Here is a 27,167-nt window from a genome sequence, read left to right on the forward strand (position 1 = left end):
AAATAATCATAAATAACTACAAAAACTCAAGATGTAGAAAACAAATGGATAAAATTCAGATCTCTTACATAGAGGTCCTAGATACCTTTAGCACCAGTGCCTTCCTAGTGAGGGTAAGGAAAAAAAAGTGGTTCTCAACTCAATTTAAGCAAAAATTTATTATCTATTATGTACAAGGTACTACCTAATCAACCCTGAGGATACAAAGACAAAAAGAAAAAGAAAAACAATTACTGCCTTTAAGGACCTTACATTCTATTGGGGAATGATGTGATTGGACTGGACTTCTGATTTCACTAGTATAAGAGCTAAGTGGTGAAGTAAGTAGAATGCTAGACAGAGCTGTGGACTTGGAGTCAGGAAAACTTGAATTTGAATCTGACCTCAGATATTTACTAGTGGTATGACTTTGGAAAAGTCTTCCTACCTCAGTTCTCTCTTCTGAAGAATAATAGCAGCATGTATTCCACAGGGTTGTTGGGAGGATCAAATGAGAAAACACATGTAAAGCACTTTGGGAACCTTAAATTACTAAATAAATACTATCTGATAAAGGGAACTCCCAATGAGTAAAAACTCTCCAATAAAGGAGACAAGATGGCTAAGAGGAGGGGAAAGATAAACATTTATATAGTGCTTACTATGTGCCAGGCACTGTGCTAAGTACTTTTTAAAAATGTTATTACAATTTTAAAAAATATAAATAACTCAACATAATTTGAAGATTGGATGACTTTCCATTCTGGTGAAGATTGTATAAAAGAGCTCTATTTTTAGGGCAAAGTTCCATATATTTTTAAAAATGAAAGTCACACATTAATTTTTTGGTTTCCCAGTGCATGTAAACTATGTTTATTATGATGAAGTATGTTTACTGTACTGTAGTCTGTGAAGTAGTATTATGTCTAAAAAAGTATATACCTTAATTAAAAGTACTTTATTGCTAAAAATAAAAATGCTAATTTATCAAAAAATAAAATAAAATGAGAGAGTCACAAAACTACCTAGCCAATGTGTGAGGCTGCACTGGGGAAGGGACATTTCTTTATGGTCATTCTAGTCAATAAATAACAAAATATTGGAGGGAGAATAGCACCTCTAACCATTTGTGCTGCCCCACCAGATGTAAGGAATTCCCACAGCAATTCCTAATCAAAGGCCCCATCTGTGTCTTATATGCAGGATTTATTTCAGAGTAAGCTCCACCTCCCAAGGCAACACATTAATAAAGTGAATTTCAGTGAAATGCTTTATACTATGTGAAGCCATATATCTCACTATGGTATCCACTCTTCTCCTGAAAAATCCATTTAGGGAGGTGTTAGAAATAAATCATATTACCATATTGTCCATTTTTAAAATCAAATTTGGGGTTTATAGGAGGGTCACAAGTAGAAGAGATTTTAAGCTCCCCCAAAATATGTGATGACCTTAAACTGGCCACATGCTCTTGCTATAGTGACAGAGGCTTGTATTTATCCAGTCCCATATAGTGTGCATTTCAGCATACAGTGGAGACTATTGGAGATAGCAAAGCCATACCTTCACATTTGTTTTCCCTATTTTGCCAAGAAGCACTCATTTTTCTTCTTTTTAATAATTTGACCTGTTTTACTTTCTGGCAGAGGACCTTAGGAAGTTGAGCACTGGCTTCTCTGTGTCCCTTGCAACTCAAGGAGAAAGGAAAAAGAAAGAGGAGGAGGAAGAAGAGGAGGAAAGGGTAGAGGGAGTAGGTAGGAGGAGGGAGAAATAGAGGCAAAGGGAGGAGAGAGAGAAAGAGAGACAGACAGAGAAAGCTGAATGTGTCTACTTGCTTAGCTGAATAACAAGGCAAGTTTGTTTATGTTTCTCCTACACAACCCAAATCAAATAGGATTTATTCCAGGTCATCCAGTTAGAAAGTGTCCCAGAAACTATAATCAGGGTAGCCTGACTTCTCCAGCAAACTTCTGTGGTTATTTATACAGTTCTCTAAATGTGCATAGGCCTGCAGAAATGACTAAATGGTAGAGTTTTTGCATAGAGTGTTACACATATTTAACATTCAGGAAATATGGGAGACAGTCTCAAAAGATTTCCACTGACAACCTATCTTTAACAAATGGAAAACTTGTTAGTCCAGGTCACATAGATTTTCTTTGCCTTTTTCTTTTGTCTTGTCTCATCAGATTCCATTTCTTTTGCTTCTCTTTCTTTGGTTTCTTTAGTCAAGGATACAACTAGTTTCCCTTTTGTCTAATATAGCTCAAGGCAGAAAGACATTTTCCTTCATATTCCCAATACTATTCTCTGTTTTAGGGCAGGAAGCAGGCTGGATCTTTCAAAATCAGTGATAAGGCCTCAAGTGTTTCTAGATAAATCTATCTATTCCTCTCACACCCATCAATCTCTAGAGAGGGTGTAAGGAATTGATATCTTATCTTGCCAAGTAATCTTCAGAATCTTCCTATGACAATTCAAATGGAAGTAATTCAATTTTCTGGCATGGTAGACTGCAGCAGACTGCAGAGAGACCTCCTGGCATGGCATGCCTGCATCAAAGAAGGTATTCTTTGTGAGGAAAGAGAATCTCAGATGCACAAAGGAAATGAGATGTGCAAATCTAGTGACATCCCCATCCCAAAAGTTCAAAAAGACTATTTGTGTTCAACCTGGGGTAGAGTCTTCTGAGATCATATTGGATTGATCAATCACAAACACACTGTACCTTGACTCCAACACTGTGATATTATTGGCCATCTTTAAGCATGAAGGACAAACAACCACTCTCATCTCCCTGTTAACTGAATTTTTAATTTCTTCCCAAAGATAATGGTTTCCAATCAGATTCTAATTATGGTCAGTTGCAAAAAATGGGTAAAATGTTATTTTGTTAATAATCAGTGGTATATGAAGAAAACTATAAAGTTCCATAGTATAGAAATTCCAAAACAGGAAAATGCAGAGCTGGGAAAACACAGCAGGGATCTTTCTGGTTTCTGTTTCAAGCATGATTAGTGCAAGTTCGTCAAGGGAACACTAACTGATATTAAGCTTGAAAAGGTACCAATTTAATCAAACTATTCTGGAGAACAATTTAGAACTAGGCCCAAAAGGCAATCAAACTATGCATACCCTTTGATCCAGCAATATTACTACTGAGGCTGTATTCCAAAGAAGACATAAAAAAAGAGGAAAGGCCCCACATGTACAAAAATAATTGTAGCAGCTCTTTTTGTGGTAGCAAAGAATTAGAAATTGAGGGGTTGACTATCAATTGGGGGAATGGCTGAGCAAGTTAAGTATGAATGTAATGGAATACATTGTGCTATAAGAAATGATAAGCAGTTTTCAGAAAGAAAAAAAAAATCTGGAAAGACTTATATGAACTGATACAAAGTGAAAAGAGAAGAACTTAGGAAGCATTATACATAGTAACAGTAATTGTGCAATAGTCAACTATGATTGACTTAGCTCTTTTCAGCAATACAACAATCCAATGGAAGTCCAAAAGACTCATGATGGAAAATTCTATCCTCATCCAGAAAAAGAACTGATGGAGTCTAAATGCAGATCAAAGCATAGTATTTTCACTTTATTTTTTGTGGCTTTTCCCTTTTGTTGTTTCTTCTTTCACAATATGACTAGGAGAACATTGTACACAATAACAGCAAAGATTATGCGTTGATCAATTATGATAGACCTTCTCAGTTACACAATGATCCTAAACAATTGTAGTAGACTTGGGATAGAAAAAGTCATTTTCATCTAGAGAGAGAACTATGGAGTCTGAATGCTGAACTGAAACATACTATTTTCACTTTTTTTGGTTTGCTTTTTCTTTCTCATGGTTTTTTCCTTTTATTCTTAGTTTTCTTTCAGAATATGATTAATATGGAAATGTTTAAAATGATTGTGCATGTATAACCTATATCATATTGCTTGCTATCTTGGAGAAGAGAAAATTTAGGGAGGAAGAAAAATGTGGAACTTAAAATCTTATTAAAATGAATGTTGAAAACTATATGTACATGTAATTGGAAATAAAATACCATTAAAAGGTAAAAAAAATTGAGATAAAAATTGTCTTTACATGTAATTAGAAAAAACCCACAATTTTTAATAAATATTCATTAAAAGAGTGAAAATATACCAATGTACACTGGGTGAACATCTAGGTGAATGACTCTTATATTCCCAACCTCTGGAGATCAACTTAGTTCTGACCTGGACCCCAAAGAATAAGTCCATGTGATCAATGATCTAAAAATGGAAGAAATCTCAAATGCCATTGAGTCAAATTTCTCCTTTTATAGATGAGGAAACTGAGGCCCAAAGTGGTTAAGTGGTTTTCCTATGATAAGTATAAAATGGCCAAAGAAATGACAGTTCATTTAGAAGGCTTTGGACTTTAGGCAAATGTTAAAATTGTGTATAAAATGTCAATTTTATCATGCTAGGATCATACATTTAGAACTGGAGAGAATTTCAGAGGACTAATACCTCCATTTTATTGATGAGAAAACCAAGGTCCACAGACGTTAGATAATTGGTTTAACGAACATAGTTGGTATTTGAGCCTAGGTTCTCTGATTCCAAATCTTTCTTTCTACTAAGTAAGCCACAGAATTAGAAGAGACCTAAGAGATTATCTTGTCCAATCCCCTCATTTTACAAATGTATTCAAAACTCCTCCAACAGAATAGATCAATCACTGATTGCCAACTCTCTAGGCTATAATTCCCAGAGGAGGAATAGGGATCTATTAGCCTGGATATACTCTATCATTAAGGCAGGACCTGAATCAATATGATGCATGCAAAGTTTATCTTAAGCATTTTGGCTTTTTTCATCTTTCCTCTCTTCAACATTTCACATCTTCACAACTTCCTATTCCCCCCTCACTATGCAGAGACTCCACCCCCTCCAAAATCCCAAACTCTACCAGACATTATCTTCCCCAGTAGCTAATCTTATGATACAGCCCTTTCCCTCTGTAACATAGGATTGTACTAGTCTCTTATAAAGGAAGAGTTAATTTGATAAATTAACCAGTGTTAAAATGATGATAATCTCATCTTGCATTCTGAGCTTTCTCTTCCCATTTAATTCTTGCAACCTGCCTATGAGGCATGCAAGGCAAATATTGTTATTCCCATTTTACAAAAGAGATTTGAGTGGCTTTCCAAAGGGCTCCACTATTTGGTGACAAAACTAAGACTCATAATTCCCAGGTTCAATGCTTAACTGTTAGTTGTCTAATGCCTTAATCATCTCAACATAGAGCAACAGCATTTAATTTTTAGAAAACCAGGTTCTTTAAGTCAGAAGTCATAGGAGTAACAGTAGATATTGAATAATACTAGTTTTTGAAAATTTCAGTCACTGGAGGGGCCACTTTTGGATATATGGGCTTCTTTTTGTCCCTTCAAATTTAAATATATAAGGCTATCTCATTTGCCCTTCCCTTAAAGCTCCCCAGGATGTGGTTCTCTAGTATAATGTAAAGAAAAGAATCTTACACTTAATCAGAAAATAAGATAACTACCTGCCAGACCTTGGACAAGAAGCTTAATCTCTACCAAGGTTCTATCTTCCCTATCTGTAAATGAGGGGACTATAGTAGAAATCTCTGATGTCCTTTCTAGATCTAAATACAATTATGTTGATCTTCATTTGTATATAAATGTGGTGTTTTAAGTGATTGATTTTTCTTATCTTTCCATGCCTCTTTGGAGTTTCAATTTAATTAAAAAAAATTAAAGTATCAACTGCATATAAAATACTGTGCCAAGTTTTGGCATAGTTTAACTAAGACAGACTCCCTGGCTACAAAGAATTTCTCAACTAGATAGGGGAAATGACACATATATAAACAATTATAATACACACCAACGCATAAAGGTCTAAGAGAGGTACAAACAACATACTGTGTCAAATCTAAGGACTTTCTGGATGGCATACTGTTTGAGTTAAGTTTAGGTAACAGAAAGAACAAAGAATGGATATGGGGAAACACAGAGCATATATGGGAGGTCAGTGAGTAAACAATTTACATTGAATGCCAAGTAAGATGAAGAGAATGATATGAGAAAAAGTTGGGAAAATATGATGATATATGATTTTGGATCACTTTAAATTTCAAGCATAGGTATTTATATTTTCCCTGTTGAGCAACAGAAAGCTATGGAAATGTTTTGAGCAAAAGCATGATATAAGTTGATCTATACATAAAAAGAAGAGATTCCATTCACTGTCCTTGAACTTTTTGATCTTAACTAATGAGGCTAAAACTGTGATCATATGATCATACGCAAAGGGATCTTAGAAGTTATTTAATCCAACCCATCATTTTACAGATGAGGAAACTGAGGCATACAAGTTGTGACTTGTCCAAGATCACAAAAATAGTTTGTAGCAGAGCTAGAGTGAGAATCCAGCTTCTTGTGACCTCCAATTCATCTGTTTTTCCATAGAACCATGTTTTACAGATACCACTCCTGAGAAAGCAAAATTTTATCATCATATCCTACATAACAAAAACATAATCCTTCTACAGAATAGGACTCTTCTTGGAGGTATCTGGGCATTTGTCCAGTGGTCTAAAGGGTGGCTCACACGTTACAGGATGAAGGGTGGGCAGACAGTACAAATATCCGCTGTCCCACCTCCTTCCTGTATCCAGGATATCTATCATCAATTCCTCCTAGCTTTCCCTTGGCCTTTCAAACTCCACCCAATGACCTGGGATCACAAAATTAGTTTGGTGCAGGGAAAGCTACCCATAGTCCTCCACTAACATTAAAGAAGGATGCCACCTGGTGGGAGAAACCAAGCTTATTAAAAATTCTAACAAACAAATCCAAATCCATTCCAGTGCTTCATTGAAATCATAATCCTTAACAAAGTTGGCACACATTTCCACCCCTTATTTTTAAAGAAGTTACCACAAATGCTATGTTAGTCTTCATTATAATAAATCACTTGCTGTCTCCCAGAATGAGGAGGTCAAGAATATCTCTTCTCAAGGTATATCTGATCCCATTGGAAGCAAACTTGGGTAACTTTCCAAGAACAAATGTTCTCAAGGGATAAATTCTTCCCTCATTCCTTGTACAGAGTACAGAGTTTAATGGGATTGGACAGTTCCCTTATCACTGTGTGGTAGAGATGCAAACAATCCTATGTGGCCAAAAGAATAGGAAAATTTTAGTGAATAAAACATGCAAAAAGAACTAGAGCTTCTGTGGAAGGAATCCTAAGAGGCAGACTAGAACAAGTACTCAGTCAATTTCTCCCAAGATTTCTTTGCCAACAACTTTCAATCAAATTCTATGGTGGCAAAGCCAACAAAAGGTCAAAGTGAAATGTTCATCCAGCCCAAGACAGTTTAGGAGATCAGAAAGAGAAATCTGTATGCCAGGAATGGAGGCTCAATTGGAGCATATGTGGATGAAACATCAGTGGTAGAACTAGGTGATGGCAACAAAGCAGCAGAAGCTTCAGGAGCTCTCAAGTCAGAAACACATTGCGGACCACACAACTAGCCAAAAAGAAATTATAAGACCTCCTCTGTGCCAGCACTGGACACAGGACCAGACACTATTTGACAGCTCCACTGCCCATACCATTTCTGGGTTATAGTACAAAATCAGAAAAGAGCACTTTTATCAAGAAGGAGTGGGAATTCTGAGAAATGGTGTCACTTTTGGTTCTAAGGGAGTGTCTTGAGCAGTGTTGATCACAATCCCAAGGAATCAACTCAACTTTAATGTAAAGTTCAAAATTAGGAATAGTTAAAAAATAAACATACAAAGAAAATAAATAAAGATACAACAAAAAAGAGCCTGACCATAAAAAAACTATGGTGACAGGAAAAATCAAGAACATACTCAGAAGAAAATAATAAAGTCAAAATATCTTCAAGTACAGAAAGTTTCAAGGGAAAAAACAATATGAGTTGGTTAGAAGTTCAATAAGAATTCCTGGAAGAGCTAAAAAAAATTTTCAAAATCAAATAGAAGGAGTAGAAGAAAAATTAAGCAAAGAAATTAAAACAAAGTAAGAAAATTATTAAAATATAATTAAAAGCTTGGTAAGAGGCAGAATACTGAAGAAAACAACATCATAAAAACAGGATTGATTCAATGGAAAAAAAAGAGGTACAAAAATTCACTGATGAAAATAACTTCTTAAAAGGTAGAATTGGCCAAATATTTTTAAAAAGGCATAAAAATCTCACTAAAGAAAATAATTCTTCTCTTACTTCTCAGATTGACTAAGATGATAGGGAAAGATAATGATAAATGTTGGAGGGCTGGTGGGAAAACTGGAACACTAATCCATTGTTGGTGGAGTTGTAAAATGATCCAACCATTCTGGAGAGCAATTTGGAACTAAGCTCATAGAGCTATCAAACTATATATACTCATTAATCCAGCCATCTCACTACTGATTGTGTAACTCAAAGAGATAATAACAAAGAAGAAAGGGCCCAACTGCACAAAAATGTTTGTACCAATTCTTTTTATAATGGCAAGGAATTGGAAATTGAGTGGATGCTCATCAGTTGGAGAATGGCTGAATAAGTTATGATATATCAAAATAATAGAATTGAAATAAATAGAACTGAAAAATGATGAACAAGCTGATTTCAGAAAAGTCTGGAAAGACTTACATGAACTAATGCTGAGTGAAATGAGTAGAACCAGGAGAACACAGTTAACAAGAAGATTATGTAATGATAAACGGTAGATGGACTTGGCTTTTCTCAACAACACGGTGATTCAAGGCAATTCCAAAAGGCTTGTAATGGAAAGTGCCGTGTGAATCCAAAGAGAAAACTATGAAGACTGAATATGGATCAAAACATAGTATTTTTACTTTTTTTGTTTCTTTGGTTTTTTTCTTTTTTGTGTTTTTTTTTCCCCTCGTTTAGTCCAATCTTTCTTGCACAACATGACAAATGTGTAAACATGTTTAAAAAGATGATTGCTTGTTATCTTGGGAAAGAGGAAGAAAATTTTGCAACACAAAGTCTTATAAAAATGAATGTTGGAGGCAATTAGATGGTGCAAAGGATAAAACATTGGCCCTAGAATCAGTCCTAGCTATGTGACCCTGTACAAGTCACCTAATTCCAATTGCCTCTCAAAAAAAAAAAAAAAAAAAACCTAACCAAAAAATGAATTTTGAAAGCTATCTTTACCTATATTTGAAAAAATAAAATACTACTGAAAAAAAAAGAAAATAATTCTTTAAAAATTAGAATTGGATAGCTGAAAGTTAATGACTTTATAAAATACAAAAAAAAATAAAATAAAATAAAGCCAAAAGAATGAAAAGATAGACCTTTTCTAGGTCTGTAAGATAGTTTCTTGGGAGTCTGATTGGTATAGCACTAAATAAATAGATTAGTTTAGGTAGTATTGTCATCTTTATTATATTCACTTGACCTATCCAAGATCACCTAATATTTTTCCAATTGTTTATATCTGACTATTTGAGTGGAAAGTGTTTTGTAGTTTTGGTCATATAGCTCCTGACTTTCCCTTGGCAGATAGATTCCCAAATGTTTTATATTATCGACAGTTATTTTAAATGGAAAGTCTCTTTGTATCTCTTGCTGTTGGATTTTGTTAGTGATACATAAAAATGCTGATGATTTGTGTAGATTTATTTTGTATGCTGCAACTTTGCTAAAGTTGTGAATTATTTCTAATAACTTTTTATTAGAATCTCTGGGGTTCTCTAAGTATACCATCATATCATCTGCAAAGAGTGATAATTTGGTTTCCTCATTACCTACTTTAATTCCTTTAATCTCTTTTTCATCTCTTATTGCCAAAGCTAGCATTTCTAATACGATATTGAATAGTAATGGTGATAGTAGGCAACCTTGTTTCACTCCTGATCTTATTGGGAATGGTTCCAGTTTATCCCCATTATATATGATGCTTAGTGATGGTTTTAAATAGATGCTACTGGCTATTTTAAGGAAAACTCCATTTATTCCTATATTATCTAGTGTTTTTTATAGGAATCAGTGTTGGATTTTATCAAATGCTTTTTCTGCACCTATTGAGATGATCATATGATTTTTGTTAATTTGATTATTGATACAGTCAATTTTGCTAATAGTTTTTCTAATATTGAACCAGCCCTGCATTCCTGGTATAAATCCTACTTGGTATTATCCTGGGGATGATTATCTGTAATCTCTTTGCTAATATTTTATTCAAGATTTTTGCATCAATGTTCATTAGGGAGATTGGTCTATAATTTTCTTTCTCTCTTTTCATCCTACATGGTTTAGATTTTAATACCATGTCTGTGTCATAAAAGGAATTTGTTAGGAGTACTTCATTCCCTATTTTTTCAAATAGTTTATATAGTACTGGGGTTAATTGTTCTTTAAATGTTTGGTAGAATTTGCATGTAAATCCATCTGGTCCTGAGTTTTTTCTTAGCAAGTTGATCAATAGTTTGTTCTATTCTTTTTTCTGAAATAGGACTATTTAAGCAATTTACTTCTTCCTCTGTTAATCTGGGCAATTTATATTTTTGTAGGTATTCATCCATTTCACTTAGGTTATCAAATTTAATGACATAAAGTTAGGCAAAGTAACTTTACCTAATTATTGCTCTAATTTCCTTTTCATTAGTGAAAAGTTCTCTCTTTTCATTTTTAAGACTAACAATTTGATTTTCCTTTTTCCTTTTCCTAATCAAATTTACTAAGGGTTTAATCTATTTTGTTGGTTTTTTTCGTAAAACCAACTCTTAGTTTTATTTATTAATTCAATGATTTTTTTACTTTCAGTTTTATTGATCTCTCCTTTTATTTTTAGAATTCAAGTTTAATATGATTGGGGGGTTTTAATTTGCTCTTTTTCTAGATTTTTTAGTTACAAGTCCAATTTATTGATCTTCTCTTTTTCTATTTTATGCAAATAAGCCTCTAGAGATATAAAATTTCCCCTTATTACCACTTTGGCTGCATTCCACAAATTTTATTATGTTGTCTCATTATTGTCATTCTCTTGGATGAAATTATTAATTATGTCTATGGTTTCCTGTTTTACCCATTCATTCTTTTTTAAATTTTTTTAAAAATTAATTTTATAATTATAATGTTTTTTGACAGTACATATGCATGGGTAATTTTTTACAACATTATCCCTTGTACTCACTTCTGGTCTGAATTTTCCCCTCCCTCCCTCTACTCCCTCCCCTAGATGACAGTCAGTCCCATACAAGTTAAATGTGTTATAATATATCCTAGGTACAATATATGTGTGCAGAACCAAATTTCTTGTTGCACAGGAAAAAATTACCCATTCATTCTTTAGAATGAGATTATTTAGTTTGCAAATATTTTTGGTCTATTTTCCCTTGGCTTTTTATTGAATGTAGTTTTTATTGCATCGTGATCTGAAAATAATACATTTACTATTTCTTCCTTTCTGCAATTGATTTTTAGGTCTTTATGTTCTTTATATGGTAAAATTTTGTATAGGTTCCATGAACTTCTGAGAAGAAAGTGTGCTCTTTTCTGTCTCCATTCAGTTTTCTCCAAAGATTTATTGTACCTAACTTTTCTAGTATTCTATTTACCTCTTTAACTTTTTTCTTATTTATTTTATGGTTTGATTTATCTAGTTTGGAGAGTATAAGGTTTAGATCTCCCACTATTACAGTTTTGCTGTTTATTTCTTCTTGCAAATCTCTTATCTTCTCATTTAGGAATTTAGATACTATACCACTTGGTGCATATATATTAAGTATTGATATTGTTTCATTATCTATGGTACCTTTAGCAAGATATAGTTTCCTTCGTTATCTCTTTTAATTAAAGATCAATTTTTGCTTTTGCTTGATATGAGATCAGGATGAGCTTTTTTTACTTCAACTGAAGCATAATAGATTCTGCCCCGGCTTTTTACCTTTATTCTGTTATGTATCACCTTGCTTTAAATGTGTTTCCTGTAAACAACATTGTAGGATTTGGGGTTTTAATCCAGTCTGCTATCTGCCTCTATTTTATGGGAGAGTTCATCCCATTCACATTTATGGTTAAAACTACTAATTTTGTACTTCCTGCCATCTTATTATCCCCAGATTATACTTTTCTCTTTCCTTTTTCCCTTACCCCCCTTCCCCAGTATTTAATTTATGGGCATCACTTACCTGAAAAGCAGTCCTTCCTCTTTAGAATCCCTGTCCCTTGGATCCCCTCCTCCTTTCTTATCCCTTTCCCATACTATTTCTGTATTCCCTTTTATTTATCTTATACCTTCCCTTTTTGCTTTTCCTCTCCCACTTTTCAATAAGATGAGAGAAGTTTCTCTGTAAACCAAATATGTCTAATATTTTCTCTTTGAGACAAGTCTGATGAACATAAGATTCAGAGAATATTCATCCCCTTCCCTTCTTTCCCTCAGATATAACAAGTTTCCTTTGCCTCTTTGTGGGATGTAATTTCTCTCTTTTTACCTCCACTTTTCTCTTTTTCTGGTACAATCCCCTTTACACCTCTAGTTCCTTTTTTATATTATAACAGTAAACTCAAATTATACATGCACTCTTTATGTATACCCATAACAGAAATACAGTTCTCAAGAGTTCTTTTTACCTTTTTATGCCTCTCTTGAGTCCTGTATTTGGAGGTCAAATTTTTTGTTTAGTTCTGGAATTAATGGAAATAAAATGGAAATAAATGGAATTTACCTGTTTCATTAAATGCCCATCTTCTTCCCTGAAAGAAAATGTTCAGTTTGGCTGGATAAGTTATTCTTGGCTGCATTCAAAGTTTTTTTGCCTTTTGAAATATCAGATTCTAGTCCCTTCAATCCTTTAATGTGGAAGCTACTAGATCCTGAGTAATCCTTATTGTGGTTCTTTGGTATTTGAATTGTTGTTTTTTTTTTTTCCCTTGGTCCAATAGTTCTGAAATTTAGCCACAATATTCCTTGGAGTTTTAATTTTGGGGTTTCTTTCAGGAGATGTTTGATGAATTCTTTAGGTGTCTATTTTACCTTCTCATTCTATGATAACTGGGAAGTTTTCTAATGATTTCCTGAAAAATAGTGTCTAGGATCTTCTTTTTTCAACGTGATTTTCAGGGAGTTCAATAATCCTTTGATTATCTCTCCTAGATCTATTTTCCAGATCTGTTGTTTTCCCAAGTAGGTATTTAACTTTTTTTCTATTTTTTTCATTTTTTTGTTTTGCTTGACTGATTCTAGATGTCTCTTCGAGTCGTTCGTTTCCATTTGTTCAGTTTTAATTTTTAATGAATTATTTTCTTCATTTACTTTTTGTATTTGCCCAATTGAGTTTTTAAATGAACTGTTTTGGTCTATAGATTTTTTTCCATTTCACAAATTTTTTTAAGGAGTTATTTTTTCCAATTCACAAATTCTGTTTTCCTTGGAGTTCTTTATCCTTTTCAATTCACATATTTTGTTTTTCAGGAAGTTTTCTTTTTCCAATCTACCTTTTAATGAGTCATATGCCTTTTCCAAACATTTTTGCAAAGTTTTCCTTTACTTTTCCTATTTTTCTTCTAGCTCTCTTTTAAGATCCTTTTTAATTTCTTCTAGGAGAGCCTTGTGTGGTGGGGACCAGGTTATATAAGCCCTTTGGGGCTTCATATGCAGACAGTCTAATTTTAGTCTCCTCAGGGTTTGAAATCTGTTCTTCTTTTTCACTATTGAAGCTGTCTATAGTTAGAGCTCACTTTGCCTTTTTACTCATTTTTTTTAAAGTTGGGATTTGGTTTTAGGGCATGGAAGTTCTAAGCTTCCTCTACAGACACCCAGAAGTCATGATGACTGTGCTAGAATTAGTGCTGGGTGGGTGTGATCATATTCTCTGGGACTGGCTCTTTGGGGTACACTCTTTACCTTTTGCTTTTGTGTTGGATGTTTTCTAACTTTTTTGCTGATTTCCTGGCTTGCAAACAACACTGTGGCAGAGTCATCCCTGAAGATTCTCTGCCCTGTGGAGACTACATCCCACCCTGTTTGCTCAGCCTGTGCTGGCCTCCATCCTCTGCCTCCCTGCCTGCCCCTAGTCTCCTCCTGTGCCCACACCTGATTAAAACAGACCTTTTCTAGAGATCTTTGAAATTGTCTTCTACTGATAATTTGCAATATTCGTGGAGTCTACCAGTCCAGCACTATTTCAGAGGCTGAAGTTTGTAATTAGTGTGAGGGTAGTAGGAGAGCTCAGAAAAAAGGTGTCCTCTCCACTATCTTGGCTCCACCCCCTACTTATCACCATCTTAAAGAGATTCCAAAATGAAAATTTCTAGGAATATTACAGCCAAATTTCAGAGCTCCCAAGTCAAAGAGAAAATGCTTCCAAGTAGCCAGAAAAAAAATCACTCAAATACTACAAAGCCACAGTCAGGATGAAACAAGATTTAGTTTCTACCAAATTAAATGAGCAGTGGACTTGGAATACAATATTCCAGAAAACAAAAGAGCTAGAATAACTACAAAAAACAAACAAAGAAACAAATAACCTACCCAGAAAAACAGAATCCTTTAGAGAAAAAAAATTAATATTTAATGAAATAGAGGACTTTGAGGCATTCCTGATTTAAAATAAATAAATAAATAGACCATAATTGAATAAAAAAATTTGGCTTTCAAAGACAAGACTCAAGGGAAGCATAAAAAAGTAAACATGAAAGAGAAATCATAAGGGACTTTAAAAGGTTAAACTGTTTACATTTTTATAGGAAAAGATGGATACATTTACCTTCTAAGAATTTGTCATTATTAGGACAGTTAGAAAGATTCTATGTAGAAAGAAGGAGTGGGAGTGAGTTGATTGTGTTGGAAAGTTGTCCAAAAATTCACAAAAGAAAATGATTCCCTAAAAATTAGAATTAAGCAATTGGAAACTAATAACTTCATAAGATACCAAGAAGCATTAAAAGAAAATAATTAAAAAGTAGAAGAAAATGTGAAATATCTCATTAGGAAAACAACTTTCCCAGAAAATGGATCAAAGTGAAAGCCATGACCAAAGGAAAATCCTAGATATTATAGTTTAATAAATAATTGAGAAAACTGCTCTCATATACTAAGGCCAGTGGGTAAAATAAAAATTGAAAGAATCCATGAATCACTTCCTGAAAGTGATCCCAAACTAAAAACTCATAAGAATATTATATCCAAATTCTAGAATTTCCAAGTCAAGGAAAAAATGTTGCAGGCAGTCAGAATAAAACAACCCAAATGTTCTGAAGCTACAGTCAGGATAATACAAGATTTAGTAGCTTCTACATTAAAGGATGAAAAGGCTTGGGATATGATATTCCAGAGGGCAAAGGAGCTAAGATTACAACCAAGACTCTCCTATCCAGTGAAACTAAATATAACATAAATATAACATATATTCAGGGAAGGAAGAAATGGGTATTTAATTAAATATAAATAGAGGATTTTCAAGCGTTCCTGATGAAAAGACCAGCATTAAATAGAAAATTTAACTTTTAAATACAAGACTCAAGAGAATCAAAAAATGTAAACATAAAATAAACAACATAAGAGATTTGATAAGATTAAACTATTTATATTCCTACATGAGAAGATACTTGTAACTTCTAAGGACTGTATTATTCTTAGGGCAGTTAGAAGTATACATAAACTAAGTATGCGTTAACTATAAGTGGATGGTATAAAAAATAAATTAAGGAATCAGAAAGAGGGATGCATTGGGAAAAGGGGGAAGGGATAGATAGAATGGGTGAAATTATCACCCACAGGAAGATTTGGGGTTGTAGGTAACACTTGGACCTTACTCTCATGGAAACTGAACTCAGAGAGGGAATAATAAACATTCAGTTGGGTATGCAACTATATCTTCCCCTACGGGGAAATAGGAGGGTAGGAGGAAAAGAAAAGTGAGGAGCTGGAAGTGGGGAGGATGGCTTGGAGGGAAGTGGTGGTGATAAAGAAAATACTTTTGAGAAATGAAGAGAAAAAGAAAGATAGGGGAAAATATTGGATGGAAGGAAACATAACTGTTATGTGAATGGGATGAACCAACCCATTTAATGGAAACTGAGAGCAGAGAGGATTGAAAACCAGAATCCAACAATATGTTGTTTACAAATTTGAAACAGAAAGAGTTAAAATAAGGGACTGCAGTAGAATCTGTTATACTTCAGCTGAAATAAAACAAGCAGAAGTAGCCATTGTGATCTCAGACAAAGCAAATGCAAAAATAGACCTATTTAAAAAGAATAAGCAGGGAAACTATATCTTGCTAAAAGAGATCATAGAAAATGAAATAACAATACTAAGTGTATACGCACCAAATATCATAGCATCCAAATTCTTAAAGGAGAAGTTAAATAAATTACAGGAGGAATAGTAAAATTATACTAATGAAGCACCTTAATTTTCCACTGTCAGAGTCTGATAAATCTTACCAAAAATAAATGAGAAAGAAGTTAAGGTGATGAATAAAATCTCAAAAAAAAAAAAAAAAAAGATATGATGGCTATCTGAATGGGAATAGAACATCCTTTTCTCAGTTGTACATGGAAATCACAAAAATTAATCATGTATTAGGGCACAAAAACCTCACAATCAAATGCAGAAAAGCAGAAATATTAAGTGTATCCTTTTCAGATCGTAATGTAAAAATTATATTTAATAAAGGACTGTGGAAGAATGGCTTAAAAGCTAATTGGAAAGTAATAATCTAATCCTAAATAATGTGTGAGTCAAAGAACAAATCTTAGAAACTATAAATTTATTAAGAAGAATAGCAACAATAAAACAACATACCAAAACAATAATTAAGAGAAAATTTATATCTCTTAATATATATACATCAACTGCAGATTGGAGCATACTGCTTTTATTTTATTTTGGGGGGGTTTCTGGTTTTATTTTCTTTTTCAACATGGCTAACATGAAAATACATTTTCTGTAACTTCATATATATAAAATGGATATCAAATTGCTTATCTTTTCAAGAAAGGGTGAGGAGGGAGAGGAAGGAAAATTTTTAGTATTCAAAATCTTTTTTTTAAATGAGTGTTAAGACTTTACATGACATTAAGAAATATGAAATAATTTTTTTTAAAAAAAAGAAGAAAAGGAACTAAATATACCAAAGAAAAGGAATGAGGAGAGGGAATTTGTGAGTTCCAAAAGAAAATTCATTCTACTAGGCAGTGTCTTTATGAGAATAGACTTCCATTTCAGAAAAATTATTGAGAGGCAGGGACATCCTTAGATCTTTCCCCCCTGTATCCATCTTAAACATCTATTTTTCAGATAAGATCTATCAGATAGCATCCATTTCTATTGGTTGGGCTTAGTCTGACATAGTAGAAGTAAGGGAAAAAGAACAAAGTGAAGGTAGATCATGGTGAGAGGGGAACAATACAGCTACTTTTGCATATTTTTTGTTCTTTTTGCCATTGGCATCATTGTTCTTACCGCCTGAGAATAAAAACCCTTCAATCCCATCCCTGTATCCTGGTGATAAGGATAAGGTAAGATTATTTAAAAATGGACCTTAGACATCATGTATTCCAGTCCCACATTTTAACACTTGAAAAAACTGAGGCATTCCGAGATTAAATTACTTGCTCAATGTCATACAGGTAGAATTAGCCCCTGGATCCTAACTTCAAATCCTTTCACCTGTTCATTATACAATGCTGCCTACATAGAAACTTGTCTATTTGTCTGTCTGTCTTATCTATCTAATCACCCATCTATTTATCATCTGGGCAGCTAGGTGGTACAGTGAATAGAGTGCCAGGCCTGAAGTCAGTAAAACTCATCTTCTTGAGTTCAAATCTATTAATTGTGTGACTTTGGGCAGGTCACTTAACTCTGCCTCAGTTCCTCTTACAAAAACGAGCTGGAGCAGGAAATGGCAAATCATTCCAGTATCTTTGCCAAGAAAACCCCAAATAGGGTCATGAAGAGTTGAACATAATAGCAGTATTTATCATCTATTATTCATCCTTTCTATCAACTATTATCCGTTTCCCTATTTATCTATCATCCTTCTATTCTCCTTCTCCCTTTCCTTCTCTTCTCCTCTCCTCTGTTCTCTGTTCTCTCTTCTACTGTCCTTTTGCTCTCTCTCTTCTTTCTCAGAGTCAGTGCCATGCAAAGACTAGAGAGCCAAACTCAGAGTAAAGAACTACATTCAAATATGGTCTTGACACAGTGGCTTTGTGACCAAAGGGAACACTTAATTTTTCATTGTCCTAGATTACTGTCCAAGAGTATAAATATTAGAAAAGTTTCCAACAGTATGGGTATAAAAAGTTCTTTTTTGAGAACATTCTTATATTATTATCAAAGGCCTAGTAAAAAAAAATTACATATGTAGGCATAAAAATATTATCATATAATGTAATATGTTTTATAGTTCAAAACATAGTAATAATTTTGTGTAAATAGTTTTTGAAAGGGATCTGAAAGGGAGAAGTTTTGAGAGCTAGGTTATGAGTGGTTTTCTTAGATGTTGCTCTGAATAGACCAGATTTTTTTTTCTCATCCAGGAAGTGACTGACACTATTAAAAACTGAGCAGAGACTCAAGATTAGGGAACTAAGCACTAAAAATCAATAGTTGAGGGACTTCTCTCTGTTTCTTTGTGTGTGTGTATCTCTGTGTCTCTGTCTCTATGTGTTTTTGTCTCTTTCTCCTCGTCTTCCTCCTCCTCCCTCCCACTCAATCTCAGTTTTCAGTAACCACAATGGGACAAGTACCATACTGTGGTAGAGGTCTCTCCTCTCTGTCCCTTTCTCTGTCAGAGAAGGGCAGTTTCTGATTCCAAATTGCTTTTGTAAAATTGTTCTGTAAAATTGCTTTTGAAAAATCTGTTTAAATAATTTGAATTTCTTTTGCCAGTTAGATAAATACAATCAATTTTACTTCAGCTTTTCCATGTGTTGTACAGGAAGACTACAGCAGGGTGAAACAAACAATTTTGGGGTTTTGAGATACAGAAGAGATCACAGTTCAGGTCTTATATCTAAGTGTTAAGCTTTCTTTTGACTGTTGGCTAAGTCAAATTGAGAGACAGAGACAGAGAGGGAATGGAGAAAGAGAAAATCTTTTGATTTTGATTAGTGATAATCTTTTATAAAATTTTAAAAAGACATCCCTAAGTTAATTGGGAATTTTTCCCTTATTCACCTTAGGCTCAAAATGAATCACAGCATCATCTTGGAATCCAGGCAAGATTGGGCTGTTGGGACATGTAGCCTCATTTACTACTCCTTTCCCCTCCAATCACTGGGATATAGCTGAGGGTAGTGAATAGAAAGTAGGTACTACTTAGTAGGAAAAAAAAGTATGGTTGGTCATAGCTGGCAAGATCCGTATTTCAGAGACTAAGGGGCAAAGGAGAAAGGAAATATTTTTTTCTCTTTAGACTTCCCTTTTTATCTCAACCTTCTATCCGGATAGATACTAAAAACACAAATATACTTATGGATTTGAATATATAGTATATCTATAAAGTCTATTTATCTATTTACTACCCTTCTATTTATTAACTCCTCTCCCTTCCTCAGTTAAATTTAAATTCCTTGAGAAAGGAGACATCCCCCCTTTTGTTTTCCTTCTTCCTAGTACAATGCCTGAAACAGTCACTTAATAATTTTTTTTAATTGAATTGAATTGGAACCATCACTAAAGACAGTTGGGACCAAAATTATCTCATATGCTTCACTAAGAGAAATCAGAGAGTGATTGCTAGACAGAACTACAAGAACTTTCTTATCACATTCAGACTGGTTCTCCCCTGCATGCATGCAAGCAGGTGTTTCTTGAGCAATGAAAGAAAAGGAACCATTTCTTTTTTTTTTTTTTTTTTTTTTTTTTTTTGATACTGTGACCCTGAGAAGATCCTAAGCTGAACCAGACTATGAGAAAAAAACAGCTACTCATAGTTAGAAGACTGGCCAGCTACTAGTGAGGCACTTTGTGGGTTTGTGTGGAAGAGAAGGCAATAACTAAGAAATGTACCCCAAATGACAGAACAGGTCCTGAGGGAACATTCAATCACTTGCAAGGATGGTTATAAGCCTCTAGACAAGCTAAAGACAGTTCTTTGTATATTCCTAGCCCCTAGCACAGTGATTTGGTCACAGAAAGCAAAATAAATATTTATTGAATTGAATTGAATCACTATACTGTTAGGGGGAGAGGGTGGAGATGGGGAGAGAATGAGCCTTTTAAAGTTATCATTCCTATAATCACTGCAAGGAGAAATTGATTCAAAAACCCAGTACTCAGTAGTCACATAATATAACCACAGCTTCGGTTACAAAACAACCAGGCCCTATCTTTGTTCATAGCAATTTCTTTTTTAAATTATGTTCCCTACTTCAATACAATACCAGATCCTTGGGAGAGGAAAACTGGATACCAGTCTATCTCCATAAAAAGAAAGTTCTCTCCAAAAGGAATTACTAGGAGGTCTCTCCTCAATTGGGGAGAAAGAGAAGGGACTCCAAAGGAGCGGTGCCTCTAGCTATGCAGGGGGTTGACTATGATTATATAAAGCTTTTCTATTCTTTTGATTCCATTGCCATTAACCTATGTAGAGTGATTTGAGGAAGCTGGAATAAGAGGAAACTGAGATTTAGGATTTTACAATTATGGAAATCTTTCTTTGCAATAATTTAGCACTAATACCAATATGTTTCATAAAGTAAAGTTTCATTTATTATACTTATCTATAATTTACAAATATAAATCAGGTTTTTTTTTTGCAAGCCAGAGAGTCCAGGAATGATTAATAATCAAAAATGTGATGAACATCTAAAACTAGTCCAAAGGACCTTTTCCTCCCCACCACCATAGGATTGTCCATTATGAACACAATTTGTTCAATGTCAGAAAAATCTTGAGCCTTTCTCCTTAGGAGCTCTGAAAGAAGGTTACAGATATTCTCCTTGTTAGACAAAACAAAGACAAAAAGATCAAGGAGTTCCTTTAAAAGCATGTTTTCTCTGGGCATATAAAAATAATTTGATTTGCAAATATTGGATTGATCCTCAACTTCTCAGACAGTTAATAAATACAGTAAGATCCCACTGTGCACTGGTCCCCTTAAAATGTCTGCTTTGTCCCTGTAGAGTTCTATGTGTCTTGCTGTTGAAAAAATGATTAGAAAATCATCCCCTGTAGTAATAGTCCTCTGGGTAGGGTCAAGATAAAGATCATTCTAACAGAGCATGGGGCTGATTGAAAAGAAATAAGTGGACATGGAAAGCAAGCAGGGTTTTCACGCTGGTAATAAGTGAGTAGGGAGAATATTCTGAATAGCCCAGCTTATTAGCAGTCAAGGTTTCCTAGAGGGACACACACACACACACACACACACACACACACACCATTGAGAGTAGCAGAGGGCACCCAGAATACTCACTAAGGGCTCTGATAATGGAAATACCTTTTCAATTAACATGGAAAAGGCTCAACTTTTGACAAAATTTCTATAAACCACACCAAATTCTTGACAAAAGGGAGTGGGGAGAGACAGAGGAGGTTGGCACAGAGACAAACATAAGTAAAGAGAGAAATAAACTATTCTAAGACATCCAAGAAAAACATAACATCACTTAAGGGCTGTAGCTCCCAGACACGTACTTTAAAACTCTAGCTTACAATGTCTTCCTGCAGTCCCTTCCAATTAATGAGTGCCTATAGATCGTATATCCGACTGTAGAGAGGGCTAAGTACTCAGTGAGGCAGCTACAGATAAAACTTGGATACTTCCTGCTTTCTAGGACTGGTTCAGGAGTTAGCCTTAGAGGAAGTTCGTATTTGTTTTGGGTTGAGTTTAAAGTGGATTATCAAAGGGCTGCAACATTTGCATTCTCATTCTCTCTGGGTGTCTCTCGGTGTCTGTCTCTGTGTCTGTCTGTCTCTGTCTCTGTCTCTCTGTCTCTGTCTCTGTCTCTCTCTCTCTCTCTCTCTCTCTCTCTCTCTCTCTCTCTCTCTCTCTCTCTCTCTCTCTTTCACACACACACACACACACACACACACACACACACACACACACACACACAAAATGACACTTTAGTTCAGCCACAAAAGCTACATGCCCAGGAAAAAATGCCAGTTAGCATCTCAATGGAAATATCTAAGCTAAACCAATGTGATTGACTTAAAGGACTGGGACGTGCCAACACATATAAATAAAAAGTATTCCCATCAGTCGGGCCATGGGTCCTTGCACAGTCTGACTCCTGTTTGGAGCTCTAGAGTCGGTCACTGGGGAAAATCAAAAGACAGGAAGAAAAAAAGACACTGCTTTTATCCAACAAGGGAAGAACTTACCGAACTCATCTGGGCTGAACTGAGCTGCTGTGGCTTCCTCAAACTCATTGTCTGCAGAAGGAAGGAGAGAGGAAAATAAAAATAAAACAACAATTTCTCCAAAATACTCGCAATGATTCAGTGGGTGATTCAGTCAAGGCAGCATCAGAAAAAGTGCTCTGGGCTCTGCTGAGAACTCGCTCTGGTTTCCCTGTCTTTTTGGTTCGCCACGATCCAGTGGGCACACCTGGCTTGGACAGTCTGATCTTCCAGGAGCATCCGCTTGCCAATGAAACTTCAGGTCAGTCAGAAGAGAGACCAAAGCATCCTCCTGGCGCAGAGAAAGACGCTGTCTGCCTGCCCCTCTGGTCTCTACAAACTTTCCAGGAGTCAATTTGCCAAGCCCGGGATAGGCATCCAGCAGCTTGACTACTTCGTGATCTGCCCCTAGCCCACTGGCTTGGGGCGGGGGTTCTCACATCCTACCCAGGAGCTCCACGAGGACATTGTCCCGCTTCCCCAAACCCCAAAGTTTCATCCTCAGCAACTGGATATCGTCAGCGTGTGAGGTGGGCAGTAAGCTTCTACATCACCTGCCCACCTGGACTTACACATAGACGAACACATTCCCCCGCCTGAGTGTGACGAAGGAAGGAAGGTGGGGAGGAATAAACTGAGGGTTGGAGCCCCTCTTGCCTCACAGACCCGCCTCCTCCTGGTTGCTAGGCGACCACAGCAGTCATGTTCTGGAAATGCATTAGACATTACCTTCCAGTACCCTGTCTTAGGGTTTTTTTTTTCCCCCTCTCTCCCCCACTCCTTTTAATTATTTGTATAACGGGAACACAGCCATTTCTTTTATTTAAAAAACGTACCCCGTTTATTCTGTAACACAAGTCTATCTTCCTCTTTTATGCTCAGGAAAACCCTCCATTTTTTCTACCCTCTCTCCCCACACAGTGCAACCAGGGGACTAAGGAGAAGGACTCTCAGAACTGGGGTGAAAAGGTTCTGTGGAGGACTCTTTGCTGTCTCCCTCAAATATTGGAATCAAATTTGAAGGCCAACACATTCTTATTCTTGTAGATATCCCCTGGAAGAGACCTCAAGAGATTCTTTCTCTTTCTGACTTTAAAACATATTATCTTTGGGTTACTCAGCTAATTAAGGCTCAGGAAGGTTATATCAACCTGGGTAAGGGTCTTGCCAATAAGTGTAATAGAATTCTATCATCCCATAGAAAATGACAAATATGAACTTGAGAAGACTTGGATGTAAAATAGAATATAAACTCCTTGGTTCCATTTTTGTCTTTATAGGCTTAATCCCCAAAACAAAGTCATAAAAAAGAGATGCTTAAGAAGATAGTTGTTGAATTGAATTCAACTTGGTTGTCTTAACCTTCTAGCTAAGAAATAGTAAAGCTGGTACTAACTCAGACCTCCTAAACCCAGGACAGTAATCTTTCTACAATATTGCTAAAGTACCAGCCTCAAAAATGTAATTATAAAAATAATAAAGGAATGAAACATAACATTTCACTACAATCCACTACAGTTCATTGTGCCATGAACGTGTTCCTAGGTTATCAACCTAGTGGTTCACATTGTTTGGCCCAGTGATAACGTTATAATATCAAAAAGATTTACATATCTAAAGAAAGTGAAAGAAAAAAAGACCCCAAATGTACCAAAATATTTATAGTAACAATTTTTTTGAATCATTAAAAAAAAAACTAGAAACAAAGTATGTACCAGTTTATTAATGTAATGGAAATTTTCAAGAACTTTGGGTCAAGAAGGTGCAAAATAACACAACTCTCTCAACTTTATCCATTAGTGCTCTAAAAAAGAACATATTAAAATAAACAATGTTCCAAAAAGTCCAAAGAGAACTTCAATAATTTCATTCTTTCAGTCAGGGAATTAACACAAAAACCAGAAGAGGAGTCTTGCCAATGAATATAACAGAATTATATCATTCCATAGAAAATGGAAATTGGAGGAATTCAGAACTTGGGAAGATTTGACTATAATGTAGAATGTATGTTTCTTGGTTCTATTTTTGTCTTTATGGTCTCAGCCCCTAAGACAGTGTGATAAACATAGTAGATGCTTAATATGATGCTTATTGAATAGACTTGAATGAATTTAAGATTCAATGATAAGCAGTATAGAAATTTGAATTAAGAGAACAACATAATGACCATAGTCATGCAAAAGAAAGCAACACTAAAGCAAAGAACTGAAAATTGAGTGAATGTCCATCAGTTGGGGAATAGCTGAATAAGTTATGGTATATAAATGTAATGGAATGTTATTGTTCTATAAAAAATGATGAACAGGCTGATTTCAGAAAAGCTTGGAAAGACCAATATGAACGGATGCTAAGTGAAGTAAACTGAATCAAAAGAAGATTGTACACAGTAATAATAAGATTATGAGGTGATCAACTGTAATGGACTTGGCTTATTTCAACAATTAGATGATTCAAGGTAGTTCCAATAAACTTGTGATGGAAAGAGCCATTCCAATCCAGAAAGACAGCCATGGATAAAAAAAAAAATAGTAGTTTCATCTTTTTGTTGTAGTTATTGTTTGTTTGCTTGGTTTTTTTTTTTTTTTTCTTTTTCTTTTAATTGTTTGTTTGCTTGGTTTTTTTCTTTCTCGTATTTTTTCCCTCTTGATCAAACTTTTTTTGTGCAGCATGATGAATATGGAAATATGTTTAGAAGAATTACACACGTTTAACCCATTCTTGATTGCTTGCTCTCTAGGAAAGGGAGAAGAAAGGGGAGGGAGAGAGAAAATTTTGGAACACAAAGTTTTGCAAAGGTGAATGTTGAAAACTATCTTTGCATGTATTTGGAAAATACACTAAGATCATCAGAATTTATATTAATGTAATTATCAAAACATTGGTAATTACATGGATGAAAAATGAAATACACTTCTCACCTTTGGCTAGAAAAGAGTAGACAAAGGGTGCTCAATGGTGAGTTTGCTGTCAGACACAATCAATGTGTCAATTTCTTTTGTTTAACTGTTTTTCTCTATTTCCAGGAAAGGTACTTTGGAGGAGAAAAGTCTCAGAAATGTAAAAATCACAATGTAGCATTTTTCAAAAATTAAGAGTATGTCTGTTTACTACAAGTTTTAGCAAGATGAACTAAAATGGGAAAAGTGTCAGATATGGTCCCCCATGAATCTGATATTCAAAGACCAGTGGGTCTCTAATCCCAGTTTGTACCTTAGCTCTAGTGTCTTCAGCAGGGGGTAAAGTCACATTACTTGCATATTTTAATATCAACTAGGGAGTATTACAGCACAGTTGAGTTTTAACCTTATTGAGTAGATATTTTTCTTAAACACACTTTACGCCGTTCTGTTAATTTGGTGGTCAACTAAAATTGACCACCATATGATGGTTTGGGGGGAGGGTTGTTTACTTTGTTTTAGTCATAATGACTCATTAAGAGAATCTAGTAAGGCAAAGAAAAATTATAATCTATAGTACTTAAATAGACTCATCCTGCTGAAATTATGAATCCTTGATGTCAAAATTTATGCATTCTAAAGTGATTCATAACACAGTGTGAATATTTTTTCCCATTAGCTCTCTCCCCTAACCTCAGGCCACTGGCTCAAATCATTTGGGCAAACACATCCCAAACCTTTTGTTTTTCCTTCTGGTTACTTGAAACATACTATGTTCCTACCTCACTCTGGATGCCCAATGATTAGGAGGGTAAAGGTGAAGGACCAAAGATAAAAAATACTATCCTCCTTTCTCCCCACCCTTTGGGGATCTCTAACCTGATTCAGTGATCTTAGTTGCCAAATGTATCTTTAAGATCAAGAGGGTTCTGAGTGCCATCTATTGATGCCAGCTACTAGATGTTGAGTTAATTCCCACTCTTATCTATAATAATGTGTACCCATGTTTGTAGATCTAGAGTCAGTGCTCAATTTTCATACTTCCAGACTTAAATAAGTTATGGAAAGTAGAAAAAGAAGTTGATCCAAGATGGAAAAATATGACCAGGGACTCTGAACAGGGAGCTATTTATTGCTGGGGTCTGATTTTCAAACTCATTCCCCCTTACTTCACATCATTATTCTCCTTCTACAGAATAAAGATCTGACATAGGATTGAATGCAACTGGATAAATATTTGGGGAAATGAAAATCCATTCCATTCTCCTATACTAATTGAGCTATATTGACTCTGGAAGGTGGTCATACAGTGTCTGGCACATAATAGGCATTTTATGAATGCCTATTTATTGATTGGCTGTCTCTAAGTAAATCAGACTCTATCCTATAGATTTAAATGTCTGAACTCAGGTATATAATATGAAATTCAGCTAGTATTCTGGACCATATCTAGACTATCAAACCCATCAGACACTGTTTAAGTATTCTACTTACCTAATGGCTTTTTAGAATGAGGTATTCTTCCCCTTTTATTTTGAGGTAGGAAAAAAAAAGGGGGAAGGCTGAGATATTTAAGGCTATTTGTCTCCAAAATGAATAATAAACGGATGATAATAAGTATACTTGCTGGGTTTGTCTTTGGTTTTTGTTTTTTTCCAAGCTGGAAAGAGGAACTTTAGGGTAATGGGAAGAAGAAGTTGCACAGGACAGAAGTCCTTAGGGAAACCCAAGAATTTTAGGAAGTTCTAGGAAAGTAGGAAAAGCAGGGGCTGAGGGTGGTAAAGATTTTTATTATCAGATGGTTGATTGCAATTGTTAACCACAAGGAATATAATTATGAGAGGTTAAAATCTTATCTGGCTCTCTGACCCACTTAAGGAGTGATCCGCTAAGATACCTTTTAGTATATTGTTGTTTCCTTGAT

At 35.0% G+C, this 27,167-nt stretch overlaps 1 protein-coding gene across 2 annotated transcripts in view; it reads right to left on the reverse strand.

The window, feature by feature from the left end:
- AMOTL1 (angiomotin like 1) overlaps positions 1–27,167 on the reverse strand; it is a 241,743-nt gene that overhangs the window by 193,994 nt on the left and 20,582 nt on the right. For both annotated transcript variants that reach the window (XM_074304486.1, XM_074304485.1), the window contains exon 2: positions 22,329–22,379. In XM_074304486.1, coding sequence (XP_074160587.1) covers positions 22,329–22,379 — 51 coding nt within the window. The remainder of the gene's footprint in view (positions 1–22,328; positions 22,380–27,167) is intronic.

Source organism: Sminthopsis crassicaudata, chromosome 3 (assembly GCF_048593235.1).
Source record: "Sminthopsis crassicaudata isolate SCR6 chromosome 3, ASM4859323v1, whole genome shotgun sequence".
NCBI classification, from domain to species: domain Eukaryota; kingdom Metazoa; phylum Chordata; class Mammalia; order Dasyuromorphia; family Dasyuridae; genus Sminthopsis; species Sminthopsis crassicaudata.